The following is a 19,130-nucleotide window of genomic DNA, read 5'->3' on the forward strand; positions in this document are numbered from 1 at the left end:
GCATCAAAAAATAAGGAATTGGAATTATTGTGCTTTATACAAAAAATCATAACCACCACAAAAAGGGTGGGCCTCATGGACTCTTGCTAATATGAAAGAAATGAATTTATCAGGTAAGTTCTTACATAAATTATATTTTCTTTCATGTAATTAGCAAGAGTCCATGAGCTAGTGACATATGGGATAATAAATACCCAAGATGTGGAACTTCCACGCAAGAGTCACTAGAGAGGGAGGGATAAAATAAAGACAGCCAATTCCGCTGAAAAATAATCCACAACCCAAAACAAAAGTTTTAATCTTAATGAAAAAAACTGAAATTATAAGCAGAAGAATCAAACTGAAACAGCTGCCTGAAGTACTTATCTACCAAAAACTGCTTCAGAAGAAGAGAAAACATCAAAATGGTAGAATTTAGTAAAAGTATGCAAAGAAGACCAAGTTGCTGCTTTGCAAATCTGATCAACAGAAGCTTCATTCCTAAACGCACAGGAAGTAGAAACTGACCTAGTAGAATGAGCTGTAATCCTTTGAGGCGGAGTTTTACCCGACTCGACATAAGCATGATGAATCAAAGACTTTAACCAAGACGCCAAAGAAATGGCGGAGGCCTTCTGACCTTTCCTGGAACCACAAAAGATTACAAATAGACTAGAAGTCTTTCTAAAATCTTTAGTAGCTTCAACATAATATTTTAAAACCCTTACTACATCCAAAGAATGTAAAGATCTCTCCAGAGAATTCTTAGGATTAGGACATAATGAAGGAACAACCATTTCTCTACTAATGTTGTTAGAGTTCACAACCTTAGGAAAAAATTTAAATGAAGTCTGCAACACCGCCTTTTCCTGATGAAAAATCAGAAAAGGAGATTCACAAGAAAGAGCAGATAACTCAGAAACTCTTCTAGCAGAAGAGATGGCCAAAAGGAACAGAACTTTCCAAGAAAGTAATTTAATATCCAAAGAATGCATAGGTTCAAACGGAGGAGCTTGTAAAGCCCTCAGAACCAAATTAAGACTCCAAGGAGGAGAAATTGACTTAATGACAGGCTTAATACGAACCAAAGCCTGTACAAAACAATGAATATCAGGAAGATTAGCAATCTTTCTGTGAAAAAGAACAGAAAGAGCAGAAATTTGTCCTTTCAAGGAACTTGCAGACAAACCTTTATCCAAACCATCCTGAAGAAACTGTAAAATTCTAGGAATTCTAAAAGAATGCGAGGAGAATTTATGAGAAGAACACCAAGAAATGTAAGTCTTCCAGACTCGATAATAAATCTTCCTAGACACAGATTTACGAGCCTGTAACATAGTATTAATTACTGAGTCAGAGAAACCTCTATGACTAAGAATCAAGCGTTCAATCTCCATACCTTCAAATTTAATGATTTGAGATCCTGATGGAAAAAAGGGCCTTGAGATAGAAGGTCTGGTCTTAACGGAAGAGTCCAAGGTTGGTAAGTGGCCATCCGAATGAGATCCGCATACCAAAACCTGTGAGGCCATGCTGGAGCCACCAGCAGTACAAACAAACGTTCCATTAGAATTTTGGAAATCACTTTTGGAAGAAGAACTAGAGGCGGAAAGATATAAGCAGGATGAAAATTCCAAGGAAGCGACAACGCGTCCACTGCCTCCGCCTGAGGATCCCTGGATCTAGACAGATACCTGGGAAGTTTCTTGTTTAGATGAGAAGCCATCAGATCTATTTCTGGAAGTCCCCAGATTTGAACAATCTGAAGAAATACCTCTGGGTGAAGAGACCATTCGCCCGGATGTAACGTCTGGCGACTGAGATAATCCGCTGCCCCAATTGTCTACACCTGGGATGTGAACCGCAGAGATTAGACGGGAGCTGGATTCCGCCCATACAAGTATCCGAGATACTTCTTTCATAGCCTGAGGACTGTGAGTCCCCCCTTGATGATTGACATATGCCACGGTTGTGACATGTCTGTCTGAAAACAAATGAACGATTCTCTCTTCAGAAGAGGCCAGAACTGAAGAGCTCTGAAAATCGCACGGAGTTCCAAAATGTTGATTGGTAATCTCGCCTCCTGAGATTCCCAGACCCCCTGCGCTGTCAGAGATCCCCATACAGCTCCCCAACCTGTCAGACTCGCATCTGTTGAGATCACAGTCCAGGTTGGACGAAAAAAAGAAGCCCCTTGGACTAAACGATGGTGATCTATCCACCACGTCAGAGAGTGTCGAACATTTGGATTTAAGGATATTAATTGCGATATCTTTGTATAATCCCTGCAACACTGGTTTAGCATACAAAGCTGAAGAGGTTGCATGTGAAAACGAGCAAAGGGGACGCGGCCGATGCAGCAGTCATGAGACCTAGAATTTTCATGCACAAAGCTACCAAAGGGAATGATTGAGACTGAAGGTTTCGACAAGCTGAAACCAATTTCAGACGTCTCTTTTCTGTTAGAGACAAGGTCATGGACACTGAATCTATTTGGAAACCTAAAAAGGTTACTCTTGTCTGAGGAATCAAGGAACTCTTTGGTAAATTGATCCTCCAACCATGTTTTAGAAAAAACGACACAAGTCGATTCGTATGAGATTCTGCAGAATGTGAAGACTGAGCAAGTACCAAGATATCGTCCAAATAAGGAAATACCGCAATACCCTGTTCTCTGATTACAGATAGAAGGGCACCAAGAACCTTTGAAAAGATCCTTGGAGCTGTTGCTAGGCCAAACGGAAGGGCCACAAACTGGTAATGCTTGTCTAGAAAAGAGAATCTCAGAAACTGAAAGTGATCTGGATGAATTGGAATATGAAGATATGCATCCTGTAAATCTATTGTGGACATATAATGCCCTTGCTGAACAAAAGGCAGAATAGTCCTTATAGTTACCATTTTGAATGTTGGTATCCTTACATAACGGTTCAATATCTTTAGATCCAGAACTGGTCTGAAGGAATTCTCCTTCTTTGGTACAATGAATAGATTTGAGTAAAACCCCTGTTCCAGAACTGGAACTGGCATAATTACTCCAGCCAACTCTAGATCTGAAACACATTTCAGAAATGCCTGAGCCTTCACTGGGTTTATTGGAATGCGAGAGAGAAAAAATCTTCTCGCAGGCGGCCTTACCTTGAAACCTATTCTGTACCCTTGTGAAACAATGTTCTGAATCCAAAGACTGTGAATCGAATTGATCCAAATGTCTTTGAAAAAACGTAACCTGCCCCCTACCAGCTGTGCTGGAATGAGGGCCGCACCTTCATGTGGACTTGGGAGCTGGTTTTCACTTTCTAAAAGGCTTGGATTTATTCCAGATTGGAGAAGGTTTCCACACAGAAACCGTTCCTTTAGGGGAAGGGTCAGGCTTCTGTTCCTTATTCTGACGAAAATGATTAGCAGCCCTGTATTTACCTTTAGATTTTTTGTCCTGAGGCAAAAAAGTTCCTTTCCCCCCAATAACAGTTGAAATAATAGAATCCAACTGAGAACCAAATAAAGTATTACCTTGGAAAGAATGAGAAAGCAAAGTTGACTTAGAAGACATATCTGCATTCCAAGTTTTAAGCCATAAAGCTCTTCTGGCTAAAATAGCTAAAGACATATACCTGACATCAATTCTAATGATATCAAAGATGGCATCACAAATAAAGTTATTAGCATGTTGAAGAAGTTTAACAATGCTATGAGTATTATGGTCTGACACTTGTTGCGCTAAAGCCTCCAACCAGAAAGTGGAAGCAGCAGCAACATCAGCCAAAGAAATAGCAGGTCTAAGAAGATTACCTGAACATAAATAAGCTTTCCTTAGGAAGGATTCAATCTTCCTATCTAAAGGATCCTTAAAGGAAGTACTATCCGCCGTAGGAATAGTAGTACGTTTAGCAAGAGTAGAGATAGCCCCATCAACTTTAGGGATTTTGTCCCAAAACTCTAATCTGTCAGATGGCACAGGATACAATTTCTTAAACCTTTGAGAAGGAGTAAATGAAGTACCCAGATTATTCCATTCCCTAGAAATTACTTCAGAAATAGCATCAGGGACAGGAAAAACTTCTGGAATAACTATAGGAGGTTTAAAAAACGAATTTAAACACTTAGTAGATTTAGTATCAGGAGGACTAGACTCCTCCATATCTAATGCGATTAAAACTTCTTTAAGTAAAGAACGAATAAATTCCATTTTAAATAAATATGAAGATTTATCAGTGTCAATATCTGAGACAGAATCTTCTGAACCAGATAAATCCTCATCAGAAACAGACAAGTCAGAATGATGACGGTCATTTAAAAATTCATCTGAAATATGAGAAGTTTTAAAAACATAATTTATGCTTACCTGATAAATTCCTTTCTTCTGTTGTGTGATCAGTCCACGGGTCATCATTACTTCTGGGATATAACTCCTCCCCAACAGGAAATGCAAGAGGATTCACCCAGCAGAGCTGCATATAGCTCCTCCCCTCTACGTCACTCCCAGTCATTCGACCAAGAATCAACGAGAAAGGAGAAACCAAGGGTGAAGTGGTGACTGGAGTATAATTTAAAAGATATTTACCTGCCTTAAAAAACAGGGCGGGCCGTGGACTGATCACACAACAGAAGAAAGGAATTTATCAGGTAAGCATAAATTATGTTTTCTTCTGTTATGTGTGATCAGTCCACGGGTCATCATTACTTCTGGGATACCAATACCAAAGCAAAAGTACACGGATGACGGGAGGGATAGGCAGGCTCATTATACAGAAGGAACCACTGCCTGAAGAACCTTTCTCCCAAAAATAGCCTCCGAAGAAGCAAAAGTGTCAAATTTGTAAAATTTGGAAAAAGTATGAAGCGAAGACCAAGTTGCAGCCTTGCAAATCTGTTCAACAGAGGCCTCATTCTTAAAGGCCCAAGTGGAAGCCACAGCTCTAGTAGAATGAGCTGTAATTCTTTCAGGAGGCTGCTGTCCAGCAGTCTCATAGGCTAAACGAATTATGCTACGAAGCCAGAAGGAGAGAGAGGTAGCCGAAGCCTTATGACCTCTCCTCTGACCAGAGTACACGACAAACAGGGAAGACGTTTGTCGAAAATCCTTAGTTGCCTGCAAGTAGAACTTGAGGGCACGAACTACATCCAGATTGTGTAGAAGACGTTCCTTCTTTGAAGAAGGATTCGGGCACAGGGAAGGCACCACGATCTCTTGATTGATGTTCCTGTTAGTGACTACCTTAGGTAAGAACCCAGGTTTTGTACGCAGAACTACCTTATCTGAGTGAAAAATCAAATAAGGAGAATCACAATGTAAAGCTGATAACTCAGAGACTCTCCGAGCCGAAGAAATAGCCATTAAAAATAACACTTTCCAAGATAACAACTTTATATCAATGGAATGAAGGGGTTCAAACGGAACTCCTTGTAGAACGTTAAGAACAAGGTTTAAACTCCATGGCGGAGCAACAGTTTTAAACACAGGCTTGATCCTAGCTAAAGCCTGACAAAAGGCTTGGACGTCTGGATTTTCTGACAGACGCCTGTGTAACAAGATGGACAGAGCTGAGATCTGTCCCTTTAATGAGCTAGCCGATAAACCCTTTTCTAAACCTTCTTGTAGAAAGGACAATATCCTAGGAATCCTAACCTTACTCCAGGAGTAACCTTTGGATTCGCACCAGTATAGGTATTTACGCCATATCTTATGGTAAATCCTTCTGGTAACAGGCTTCCTAGCCTGTATCAGGGTATCAATAACCGACTCAGAAAACCCACGTTTTGATAAAATCAAGCGTTCAATTTCCAAGCAGTCAGCTTCAGAGAAGTTAGATTTTGATGTTTGAATGGACCCTGTATCAGAAGGTCCTGTCTTAGAGGTAGAGACCAAGGCGGACAGGATGACATGTCCACTAGATCTGCATACCAAGTCCTGCGTGGCCAGGCGCTATTAGAATCACTGATGCTCTCTCCTGTTTGATTTTGGCAATCAATCGAGGAAGCAGCGGGAAGGGTGGAAACACATAGGCCATCCCGAAGTTCCAAGGTGCTGTCAAAGCATCTATCAGAACCGCTCCCGGATCCCTGGATCTGGACCCGTAGCGAGGAAGTTTGGCGTTCTGGCGAGACGCCATGAGATCTATCTCTGGTTTGCCCCAACGTCGAAGTATTTGGGCAAAGACCTCCGGATGAAGTTCCCACTCCCCCGGATGAAAAGTCTGGCGACTCAAGAAATCCGCCTCCCAGTTCTCCACTCCCGGGATGTGGATTGCTGACAGGTGGCAAGAGTGAGACTCTGCCCAGCGAATTATCTTTGATACTTCCATCATTGCTAGGGAGCTTCTTGTCCCTCCCTGATGGTTGATGTAAGCTACAGTCGTGATGTTGTCCGACTGAAACCTGATGAACCCCCGAGTTTTTAACTGGGGCCAAGCCAGAAGGGCATTGAGAACTGCTCTCAATTCCAGAATGTTTATTGGCAGGAGACTTTCCTCCTGACTCCATTGTCCCTGAGCCTTCAGAGACTTCCAGACAGCGCCCCAACCTAGTAGGCTGGCGTCTGTTGTTACAATTGTCCAGTCCGGCCTGCTGAATGGCATCCCCCTGGACAGATGTGGCCGAGAAAGCCACCATAGAAGAGAATTTCTGGTCTCTTGATCCAGACTCAGAGTAGGGGACAAGTCTGAGTAATCCCCATTCCACTGACTCAGCATGCACAATTGCAGCGGTCTGAGATGTAGACGTGCAAAGGGTACTATGTCCATTGCTGCTACCATTAAGCCGATCACCTCCATGCATTGAGCTACTGACGGGAGTTGAATGGAATGAAGGACACGGCATGCATTTAGAAGCTTTGTTAATCTGTCTTCTGTCAGATAAATCTTCATTTCTACAGAATCTATAAGAGTCCCCAAGAATGGAACTCTTGTGAGAGGAAAGAGAGAACTCTTCTTTTCGTTTACTTTCCATCCATGCGACCTTAGAAATGCCAGAACTAACTCTGTATGAGACTTGGCAGTTTGAAAGCTTGAAGCTTGTATCAGAATGTCGTCTAGGTACGGAGCTACCGAAATTCCTCGCGGTCTTAGTACCGCCAGAAGGGCACCCAGAACCTTTGTGAAGATTCTTGGAGCCGTAGCCAATCCGAATGGAAGAGCTACAAACTGGTAATGCCTGTCTAAGAAGGCAAACCTTAGATACCGGTAATGATCTTTGTGAATCGGTATGTGAAGGTAAGCATCCTTTAAATCCACTGTGGTCATGTACTGACCCTTTTGGATCATAGGTAAGATTGTCCGAATAGTTTCCATTTTGAACGATGGAACTCTTAGGAATTTGTTTAGGATCTTTAAATCCAAGATTGGCCTGAAAGTTCCCTCTTTTTTGGGAACCACAAACAGGTTTGAGTAAAACCCTTGTCCTTGTTCCGACCGCGGAACCGGATGGATCACTCCCATTAATAACAGATCTTGTACACAGCGTAGAAACGCTTCTTTCTTTATCTGGTTTGTTGACAACCTTGACAGATGAAATCTCCCTCTTGGGGGAGAGAATTTGAAGTCTAGAAGGTATCCCTGAGATATGATCTCTAGCGCCCAGGGATCCTGAACATCTCTTGCCCAAGCCTGGGCGAAGAGAGAGAGTCTGCCCCCCACTAGATCCGGTCCCGGATCGGGGGCCCTCGGTTCATGCTGTCTTTGGGGCAGCAGCAGGTTTCCTGGTCTGCTTGCCCTTGTTCCAGGACTGGTTAGGTTTCCAGCCTTGTCTGTAACGAGCAACAGCTCCTTCCTGTTTTGGTGCAGTGGAAGTTGGTGCTGCTCCTGCTTTGAAATTCCGAAAGGGACGAAAATTAGACTGTCTAGCCTTAGCTTTGGCTTTGTCTTGAGGCAGGGCGTGGCCCTTACCTCCTGTAATGTCAGCGATAATTTCTTTCAAACCGGGCCCAAATAAAGTTTGCCCCTTGAAAGGTATATTAAGTAATTTGGACTTAGAAGTTACATCAGCTGACCAGGATTTTAGCCACAGCGCCCTACGTGCCTGAATGGCGAATCCTGAGTTCTTAGCCGTAAGTTTGGTTAAATGTACTACGGCCTCCGAAATGAATGAATTAGCTAGTTTAAGGACTCTAAGCCTGTCCGTAATGTCGTCCAGCGTAGCTGAACTAAGGTTCTCTTCCAGAGACTCAATCCAAAATGCTGCCGCAGCCGTAATCGGCGCGATGCATGCAAGGGGTTGCAATATAAAACCTTGTTGAACAAACATTTTCTTAAGGTAACCCTCTAATTTTTTATCCATTGGATCTGAAAAAGCACAGCTATCCTCCACCGGGATAGTGGTACGCTTAGCTAAAGTAGAAACTGCTCCCTCCACCTTAGGGACCGTTTGCCATAAGTCCCGTGTGGTGGCGTCTATTGGAAACATCTTTCTAAATATTGGAGGGGGTGAGAACGGCACACCGGGTCTATCCCACTCCTTAGTAACAATTTCAGTTAGTCTCTTAGGTATAGGAAAAACGTCAGTACTCGCCGGTACCGCAAAGTATTTATCCAACCTACACAATTTCTCTGGTATTGCAACAGTGTTACAATCATTAAGAGCCGCTAAAACCTCCCCTAGTAATACACGGAGGTTCTCCAATTTAAATTTAAAATTTGAAATATCTGAATCCAATCTGTTTGGATCAGAACCGTCACCCACAGAATGAAGCTCTCCGTCCTCATGCTCTGCAAGCTGTGACGCAGTATCAGACATGGCCCTAGTATTATCAGCGCACTCTGTTCTCACCCCAGAGTGATCACGCTTGCCTCTTAGTTCTGGTAATTTAGCCAAAACTTCGGTCATAACAGTAGCCATATCTTGTAATGTTATCTGTAATGGCCGCCCAGATGTACTAGGCGCCACAATATCACGCACCTCCCGGGCGGGAGATGCAGGTACTGACACGTGAGGCGAGTTAGTCGGCATAACTCTCCCCTCGCTGTTTGGTGAAATTGTTCAATTTGTACAGATTGGCTTTTATTTAAAGTAGCATCAATACAGTTAGTACATAAATTTCTATTGGGCTCCACCTTGGCATTGGAACAAATGACACAGGTATCTTCCTCTGAATCAGACATGTTTAACACACTAGTAATAAACTTGCAACTTGGTTACAATCTTATTTAACAAAAACGTACTGTGCCTCAAAGAAGCACTAAACGATTAAATGACAGTTGAAATAATGAACTGACAAAACAGTTATAGCATCAATCCTTAAAAACAACACAACTTTTAGCAAAGGTTTGTTCCCATTAGTAAAGTAACAATAATTAAATTTGAAGCATAAAAATTACAGAGCAACGTTTTTAATCACAGTCAATATATAAGTCTCACAGCTCTGCTGAGAGAATCTACCTCCCTCCAAAGAAGTTTGAAGACCCCTGAGTTCTGTTAGAGATGAACCGGATCATGCAGGAAATACAAGAGTAACTGACTGGAAATTTTTGATGCGTAGCAAAGAGCGCCAAAAACGGCCCCTCCCCCTCACACACAGCAGTGAGAGAGAAACGAAACTGTCACAATTAAAACAAGCAACTGCCAAGTGGAAAAATAATGCCCAAACATTTATTCACTCAGTACCTCAGAAAATGCAAACGATTCTACGTTCCAGCAAAAACGTTTAACATAATAAATACCTATTAAAAGGTTTAATGTACTTTTAACAGAGTAATTCCAGTGAAATACCATCCCCAGAATACTGAAGTGTAGAGTATACATACATGTCATTATAACGGTATGGCAGGATTTTCTCATCAATTCCATTCAGAAAATAAAAACTGCTACATACCTCAATGCAGATTCATCTGCCCGCTGTCCCCTGATCTGAAGCTTTTACCTCCCTCAGATGGCCGAGAAACAGCAATATAATCTTAACTACTCCGGTTAAAATCATAGTAAAAAAGCTCTGGTAGATTCTTCTTCAAACTCTGCCAGAGAGGCAATAACACGCTCCGGTGCTATTGTAAAATAACAAACTTTTGATTGAAGTTATAAAAACTAAGTATAATCACCATAGTCCTCTCACACATCCTATCTAGTCGTTGGGTGCAAGAGAATGACTGGGAGTGACGTAGAGGGGAGGAGCTATATGCAGCTCTGCTGGGTGAATCCTCTTGCATTTCCTGTTGGGGAGGAGTTATATCCCAGAAGTAATGATGACCCGTGGACTGATCACACATAACAGAAGAAAGACCTTTTATGTTTACTGGAAGGAGGAATAACAGACAGAGCCTTCCTATTAGATTTAGAAACAAACTATTTTATATTAACAGGAACATCCTGAGCATTAGATGTTGAGGGAACAACAACAGGTAATGGAATATTACTAATGGAAATACTATCTGCATTAGCAAGTTTATCATGACATTCATCACAAACTACAGCCGGAGGAACAGTTACCACAAGTTTACAACAAATGCACTTAACTTTGGTAGAACCAGCATCAGGCAGCGTCTTTCCAGAAGTAGATTCTGATCCAGGGTCAATTTGAGACATCTTGCAATATGTAAAAGAAAAAGCAACATATAAAGCAAAATTTATCAAATTCCTTAAATGACAGTTTCAGGAATGGGAAAAAATGCCAATGAACAAGCCTCTAGCAACCAGAAGCAATGAAAAATGAGACTGAAATAATGTGAAAAAAAGGTGGAGACAAGAATGACGCCCACATTTTTTGGCACCAAAAATGACGCCCACATTATTGGCGCTAAGTACAACGCCTACTTTTTTTGGCGCTAAGAATGACGCCACATCCGGTGACGCTGACATTTTTGTTGCAAAAACGTAAAAAAAATGACGCAATCAAGAACAACTTCCGGCGTCAATTATGGCGCCGGAAATGACAAAAAAAATTTTGCGCCAAAAATGACGCAATAAATTGAAGCATTTTCAGCCCCCGCGAGCCTAACAACCCACAGGGAAAAAAGTCAATTGAAACAATTTTTAAGGTAAGAAAAAATGAACATTCATATCCATTATCCCAAATAATGAAACTGACTGTCTGAAATAAGGAATACTGATCATCTTGAATCATGGCAAATATAAGTTTAAAGACATATATTTAGAACTTTATATATAAAGTGCCCAACCATAGCTTAGAGTGTCACAAAAAATAAGACTTACTTACCCCAGGACACTCATCTACATATAGTAGATAGCCAAACCAGTACTGAAACGAGAATCAGTAGAGGTAATGGTATATAAGAGTATATCGTCTATCTGAAAAGGGAGGTAAGAGATGAATCTCTACGACCGATAACAGAGAACCTATGAAATAGATCCCGTAGAAGGAGACCATTGAATTCAAATAGGCAATACTCTCTTCACATCTCTCTGACATTCACTGCACTCAGAGGAAAACCGGGCTCCAGCCTGCTGCGAAGCGCATATCAACGTAGAATCTAGCACAAACTTACTTCACCACCTCCACGGGAGGCAAAGTTTGTAAAACTGAATTGTGGGTGTGGTGAGGGGTGTATTTGTAGGCCTTTTGAGGTTTGGGAAACTTTGCCCCTCCTGGTAGGAATGTATATCCCATACGTCACTAGCTCATGGACTCTTGCTAATTACATGAAAGAAATTAGATTTCAGCATTTAAAAAAAAAAAAAAAAAAATGAAAAAAAAAGTGCAAAACCAAATACAAATTTGAAAAACATTAATCATAATATATAATACCTAATTAGAAATCTGGTGCAAATCATCAAGTCATAGCATACTCAACAAGGATAAATTGTTCTAAAAGAATTTAAGAGAAAAAGTTGCATGGAAGAAAACTTTGGAATTTTTGCTGATTTAAGCCAGAACTACCATTGGTACGTAATGCTAACATAAATTATGCTTACCTGATAATTTCCTTTTCTTCAGTTGGAAAGAGTCCATAGCTGCATTCATTACTTTTGGGAAATAAGAACCTGGCCACCAGGAGGAGGCAAAGACACCCCAGCCAAAGGCTTAAATACTCCAACCACTTCCCTCATCCGCCAGTCATTCTGCCGAGGAACAAGGAACAGTAGAAGAAATATCAGGGTGAAAAAATGTGCCAGAGGAATAAAAAGTGGCCCCACGTAGAAAGAGGGTGGGGAGCTGTGGACTCTTTCCAACGGAAGAAAAGGAAATTATCAGGTAAGCATAATTTATGTTTTTCTTCCTTATTGGAAAGAGTCCACAGCTGCATTCATTACTTTTGGGAAAACAATACCCAAGCTAAAGAGGACACTGAATGCCAAAACAGGAGGGTACAATAGGCTGCCCATTCTGAGGGCACCAAGCCAGAAACCATTACTCAACAAAAACCCTGCTTCGTCCGAAGCTGAGAAAACTTTGAAAAGGAAAAGCCCCAAGGGCACTGACCCGCAGATAGTCCAGAAGCCTAGCTAGAGACCGCAAAATTGGACTCAACTGAGCCAACATTTCTCCATGAGACAACGTCACCCAACAGGTGGTCCCTCACCAAGGGATAAGGCAAAGAAGAACCGAAGGGGAACCGAAAGGTCACCACAAATCCATAAAAGGAAAACCCCCAATAGCGAGCCCAGCTCACAAAGACCCAAATGGGTCCTGAAAGACAAGGGGAGGCTACGCCCAGACCAAGCAGAAACAGAGAAACCTTTCTCTCAACATTGTGCAAAAGCACCGAAAGACAACTGAAGACGGATTCCTCACATTCTCAGAACTAAGAACACTATAGTATTCAGACAAAAAAAGGAAGTATAACAAACCCAGACAAAAAACCCTGAGACAAGAACACGCAGCCATCATTAGGATGACACAGAAGAATACTTCCTGAGAAGTAAAAAGCAGCCAGCAAGAGAACAGATTGCAAAAGGAGAAATCCCAGACAGAGGGCACACTTCCAGGCAATCAAAGCCGCTAGACCTACACACAGGGCTCCAAAAGGGGAAGCACATAACCTCAACGAAACCCACTGCACCCCCAAGAGAGGTTACATCCAGAACCCAAAGGTGAATGGTAACACGGGACCCTTAGCTTGTAAACCCAGGGGGCTAGCTACAATGCCAACCTGGATCCTGAAGATGACAATGCATCTCAGAACCCCCAAGCATCGGTAGGTCTTTAAAACAGAACAGAAAAACTCCAACGCCAGCTCAAAAATGAGCGGAAGAATGGCCACAGCCATCCCAACAGAGCACGGGTGCCAACCCGACTCCTTAGAAACAGACAAGGCCATAGACACAAAGGAATCTACCATAAGGCCCTCCATAGTCTTGACACAGAGCAAGCAAGACTGCATATGGAACAAAACAACCCAGATAAATACACCCCTCTCTGAAAGGTTTACTCTCAGTTCCAACCTCCTGAATTCAAGAGAATCCCTAGAAAAAGGACCACATCTCCATAAGAAGGAGAATAAGCCCCCCACCCTAAGAAAAGGGATGGGGCCAAAAAGACAGAGCACCTGCCCACAAGAAACAAAGCCACAGGCTAAAGGAGAGATCAATCACCAACGCAGATGAACCTGGAAGGAATCCCCCTAATGAATTAGCTTGCTAACACACATCCAATATGCAATAGCTGCTGCAGAGACACTGCAAACCCATTCGCCTGCAGAGCAGTGAATCCATAAGGTTACCACACAGAACTAAGTCCAGAAGGACAATTCCCAGGGCCTCGAAAGAAAAAAGGCTAAACTGCCCAACTCGGCTGCAAGAGGGTGCAAGCCCACCAACCCTCCACTACACGGGAAGGAGCTCTAGACACACCCCAGACACAACAGAGAGAGACGCAGCGGAACTCCACTGACCCAGTCATCCAAATTGAAGGCTGTAAGGACTGAGACAATCCTTCCTGCCTCACTGACCCACCGGTCCTCTAGAATGTTTAGTTGAACACTGAGGATAACATGAGCACTCGGCACCTCTACCGGACCAGCCAAGCAGAGTAGCGCCACGTGTCGGAACAACTACCAGACAGAACTGAACCCAAACCGGACCAGCCTGCAATCCTGGTCCTAACCGTCAAGCCGCATAAATCCTCCCTCAGAGGGGAAGAAGGAAAACAGACAGGACATCCTATTGGATGAAAATAAAATACAAGGCAACCCGAAGGTTAACGCCCAAAAAGAAACAGGCCTACCGCAGGACCAGCCAAATGGAGCCCTGACATTACAAAAAAACTGGAAAAGATCTCAATACATGGACAATCAGGAGATTACATCATTCCCACATGTCTAACGAGGTGCGCCATTCAAAGAGCAGACTGAATATTCCCGTATCCGATAAGGATAGCACGTGAAGGCGCGCAATTCTGTAACAAAAGGCACAACACTCAGGGACAGTTGCACCAGCAGGGAACTGTACAGTCCAAGGTGGAATACCCGGGACAACAGGAGCCGGGAAGGGACCACCCTGTCCTCAAACTCTATACAATTTAGGAAATAAAGGTTCAACGGGAAATATGACCTCTGGAACCCCTGAATTTGCCAAAAACTTCCTTTAGAAGAAGCGCAAATTCCTAAAACTAAAGTATGGTTCCTCCGCAGCTGGAGGTTGAGAGGCATCAGACTCTGACCCAGAAAGTTCATACTCTGAAGTCTCAAAGAACTTCATCCTCGGATAACCCTATCAGTTAAATCCAAAAATGACCTGGGAAGGAACGCAATATGTAACCGTTCGCTTGCGCTTAGCAGTGCGAGGTAAAGCATTAAGGCCGCAGACACCGCCATCTGAACTGCGCAGTAACGTCTGGAGAAAAAAGGCCCCCTCCAGATGGAGGATCAGCAATGCTACGGGAAAACTGCATGTGTATAGAGATAAAAATGTAGGGTACGCACCTCACTGAACGACAACTCCTCAGAGGTGGACGGCTCTGTGATACCAAACATGTTTGATATTATCACATTATCAAGGCATATGAAACATAATTGAGAGGGGGAACTAGGGCCTCCTCCCCATATAAACAGGAATTGCTCTTTAGGAATAGAGGGAGTGCCCTCTAAAGAAACCGAATCCTCCATCACTAGTGCAATAACCGGAGAACTAGAGAGATAAAATATTTTTTTATTTTTTTTTAATAAAATAATGGCACCTCTATACCCCAATGGCTGGGGCACTCACCACCTCCTATGACCCAGACAGTACAGATGTATGACTCCTCTCTGTGTTATAACCATCAAAGTGCTGATTATTAGGCTAGCAAGGTTCTCACCTAAATGTGGTGCAATATGGTAAATGTGACAGCAGAGAAAACAACTATGTACTATAGTATCAGTTTTCCCTAATGTCTTACTATAGCCTTTTGTTCACTAGCATGATACTCCGCTGAATACATGCACTTGTGGAAATGGCACGGAGAAAGAATTAAGCCAACTAAAGGTTAAAGTGAGTAGTGGCAGACTGATAGCGATATAGCTGCAGAGAGAACTCAGAGTAAAGTAACTGCAGGCAACAGATTATATGATTAAAGTTTTTGTTGCAAATACGTACTGCTCGTGATTTTTTATATATATATATTTTTTTGCATAATCTTTCATGTAACTATTTCATGTACAATTTTTTCTTGTATTATCTCTGGTATATAAATCTACTGCACAATCTAAATGCTTTTACCCCAATTCTCATTAGTTCTAACATTCATCAAAATAGAACAAAATGTTGAGGTATCTATAAACATATAACAAATGCTGATTAAACTGTGAAAAATCATGGTAAAACAAAGTCATATGACTTTCTTTCATCTAATCACATGACCCTCTCTGATCCAATCACAGAGAACCACAGTGTATTTAAATTAATGAAAGACCATAATGAGCATCTTGATAAAGGCCTGACTAGGCTGAAACGCGTAGAAATTTGCTCATAACTTGTGAAAATAAGTAGTAGGTAAGGTGGTTGAGACCAACTCTAATTCCCAGAGTTGTTTTTTTCTTGGAAATACCATTATACCCATGATCTACTTTCTTATGTCCAGCACTGGAATCTGAATAATATGGACGCTGTTACAAACTTTACTTGCAATACATCTGCTTGACTTACATATGCGGTAGGTGCGGTGCATTGAGCCACTTTAATATATTAATTGACTCTATATGCGTAATTCCCACCCATGACCCACATTTATTAAAAGCAGTCTGATTCATTTTAACTTCAAAGAAACGAAGTTTGTCGTTGCTTATCATTACTCCTGCTATTTGACCTCCTGACTGGAACAGGCCCACAGCACAGGACATCCCGCAAATACGGCTGTGAAAGTGTCTTTGAAATTTAACTCACAGTCATTGGATACAAGCCAGAAGATTCTGCAAGTTTTTCGCTGTTTTATAAACAACGCAGAGGGAATCACCCAAGTCATACCTGCATTCATATAAACAGCTGGATCAAACACTCTAATCACTGGCCTGATTGTGTTAAGGACGGGAACATTGACTCTGTTTCAATTTTAACATTGTGTTATTTTGCAACATATATTTTTTTCAACTACTTACATCATTACACACTGATGTTTCACATTATATGTTGATCCTTATCCTATTTTAATTGTACTATTTTACTCTGTATCAGATGCCGGCATCACTTATTGTAATACAAATATTTGTAATACATTTATAAACTTTTATTATAAGCTTGTGTAATCTACATTCCTTATATAGTTCTTTACCTCTCATATGCTGTTTTTCACAGCGCGTTCCCATATAACCTTGTTCTTTGTCTATTTTGGTTTGATGTTAGGAGGTGCACTTACCTTTTGGGAATAGCATTTGAGATTTGAGCGTTGTATCTTATACCTACCTTGTTGTTTTGATTTAACAGATTATATGCACACAAGTCAGTTAAAGTAAATATCTAGCACACATACACCTTTGACATCTCAGTTTCACATTGGTATGAGGTGACCGGAGCAAGCACAGGTTAAGCAGACAGCAAACAAAGGTATTCAGGAGACCGGAGTTTAAGCAGGGTTAATGCAGTATGCAACAAAGACTTTTGATTATACAACCTGGCAGCAAGGGGTCCGGTCATGTGTGAGCTTAGCTGAGTGGGTACAGAGATGCAGGAGACGCAGACTGTTCTAGCAGGCTTGGTGCATGCAAGGGAAGGAGAGAGAGAGCGTTCCGGCCGTAGCCGATGACGTCACAGGAGCGAAGTGACAGCTCTCAGTATCGCAGCTGTGAAGGTGGCAAGCTGAAGCAAGTTGATTTGCACAGTTGTAAGTAACAACGAAGCAAGGAGGCTGAACAGTGGCAGTATTATCTCTTGAAGAGCTCATACAAAATAATCCAGCAAAGTGTAGTAGGAGGTGGGGCCTTAAATAGGGAGCCGGAACAAGGTCTTAAAGGTACAGACTGCAGCAATACTGTGAGAGAGTCTGACACTCTGATAGTCACAAAGGAGGGAATGAATCACATAGTGCACAATGCAGGACCATCCTTGCTATGAGAGAAAGTGCGCCAAGCTTGTAAGCTGCATGGCTCTCAAATTGAAACCTGTATATTCCATAATAGCCTAAGAGCCCATAACATCTCACACATAAAGCAGCATAAAATCAAATAAACATATAAGATTATTATTCCCCCCGTTCAATAATCCGCCTAAGGAGATATTAACCCTTGATTCTATAAAGATAAAAGGCGCCACACCGTGACCCTGTCTTCTGTGTTAACATTATGTAATAAAAAATGAAACGATCTTACCAGAATCTACGCCGTGGAACAGGAACACGGCCCTTCAAGTGTGACAGGTCGTAGCATCGCTCCTGACATGGACTTGAGAGAAAAAGCAGTCTGCGAAACTCGTCAACGCCGATTGCTGTAGGAGCTGTTAATATGAGTCGGGATGGTGTCGCAAAAGAGAACTCTCCCTGCATCTCCGGACCCAGACCCTCACTGAGAAGCTTATAAGGCTACTTAAAACTCCTGTCCCATTGCAAAGAGTAGTACCCTCCATAAGAGACAAAACAAATTCTGACACTTCTCTACCAACGTCCTGGGACGAAAGGCAAAGAATGACTGGGGGATGAGGGAAGTGGGAGAAGTATTTAAGCCTTTGGCTGGGGTGTCTTTGCCTCCTCTTGGTGGCCAGGTTCTTATTTCCCAAAAGTAATGAATGCAGCTGTGGACTCTTTCCAATTAGGAAGAAAACAGTCCACATAGTCAAAATATATTACTAACTTCTGATAATGCAGATGTTCAATTAAATAAATAATAAATAAAAACAACATGAATATATACATGAATATTATGCTCTACTAGTTCTGTCACATGTTAAAACAAAACACCATACTTACTTTTTAACAGTGGTGCCAGAAATTCCAAGATCTGTAAAGCAAATAAGCAACAGTTCAAGCAGTTTCTCAGAGTTATTAAATCAAATCATATTCTTCATACACGTTGCAGTTGGCCAATAAAAGTGTAAACACATTTTTAATTTATGACAGTGCAACTTAACTGCACAGCCTAAAATCAACTGCTTACTTTTGTAATTGATAGTTAAATTGTGATCACAGTTTTTGTAAATAGGAATGTATTCACTCAATATGACATGGAACCAAGTGTAAACAACAATATTTCATGTTATATAGGCAATATTTAAATTTCATAATATAGCTTACACATGTAACCTAAAGATAGTTTTATATCCTTTGTAATATATTTTAATATTAAAAAAAAAAAAGTAAGTGAAAAAGTTTGGATTTTGGAATTTCGGATTTGGAAGTTTGTACCTATATATGCAACTTACTGCCTACTAAGCTAGCAAGCGAAGAATCCAGGTCACTTCCGATCCCTTTGCTTCCGGCATTGCTAGAAGATGTTACTGAAGATGTTTGTGTCTGGGAGGTGGGGGTCAGGGTTGGTATTAAAAGATCTCCTAAACCATCAAATACTGTAAAGTAAAAGACAGAACACGTGTAATGAACACAGATTTACACTAAAAACAAACCTACAATACAAATTCATGGATTTTAGAAATACAAACACAAAAAAACCCCAAAGAATCACTGGAAGCTATTTGCCTTGTTGCCAACCACATTATATCAGCTCATGATTAAGTGGCAGGGGACACGCTTCTGGTGTCGTTATATGGGAATGCAAGACAAGCGTATACTGGGGACATTTTTCACCTGATCCCATGGCCAATCTATTCTTGTAAATAAAAAAATACCATTATAGCAACACATTATC

General features: G+C 41.6%; 1 protein-coding gene across 1 annotated transcript in view; it reads right to left on the reverse strand.

Moving 5' to 3' along the window:
- SNAP91 (synaptosome associated protein 91) overlaps positions 1–19,130 on the reverse strand; it is a 466,999-nt gene that overhangs the window by 34,016 nt on the left and 413,853 nt on the right. Inside the window, exons 24-25 of the mRNA XM_053710488.1 lie at positions 18,688–18,831; positions 18,236–18,266 (exon numbers count right to left, since the gene is read on the reverse strand). Of these exons, the coding sequence (XP_053566463.1) occupies positions 18,236–18,266; positions 18,688–18,831 (175 nt within the window). The remainder of the gene's footprint in view (positions 1–18,235; positions 18,267–18,687; positions 18,832–19,130) is intronic.

This window comes from Bombina bombina, chromosome 4 (assembly GCF_027579735.1).
Source record: "Bombina bombina isolate aBomBom1 chromosome 4, aBomBom1.pri, whole genome shotgun sequence".
In the NCBI taxonomy this organism is placed as follows: Eukaryota; Metazoa; Chordata; class Amphibia; order Anura; family Bombinatoridae; genus Bombina; species Bombina bombina.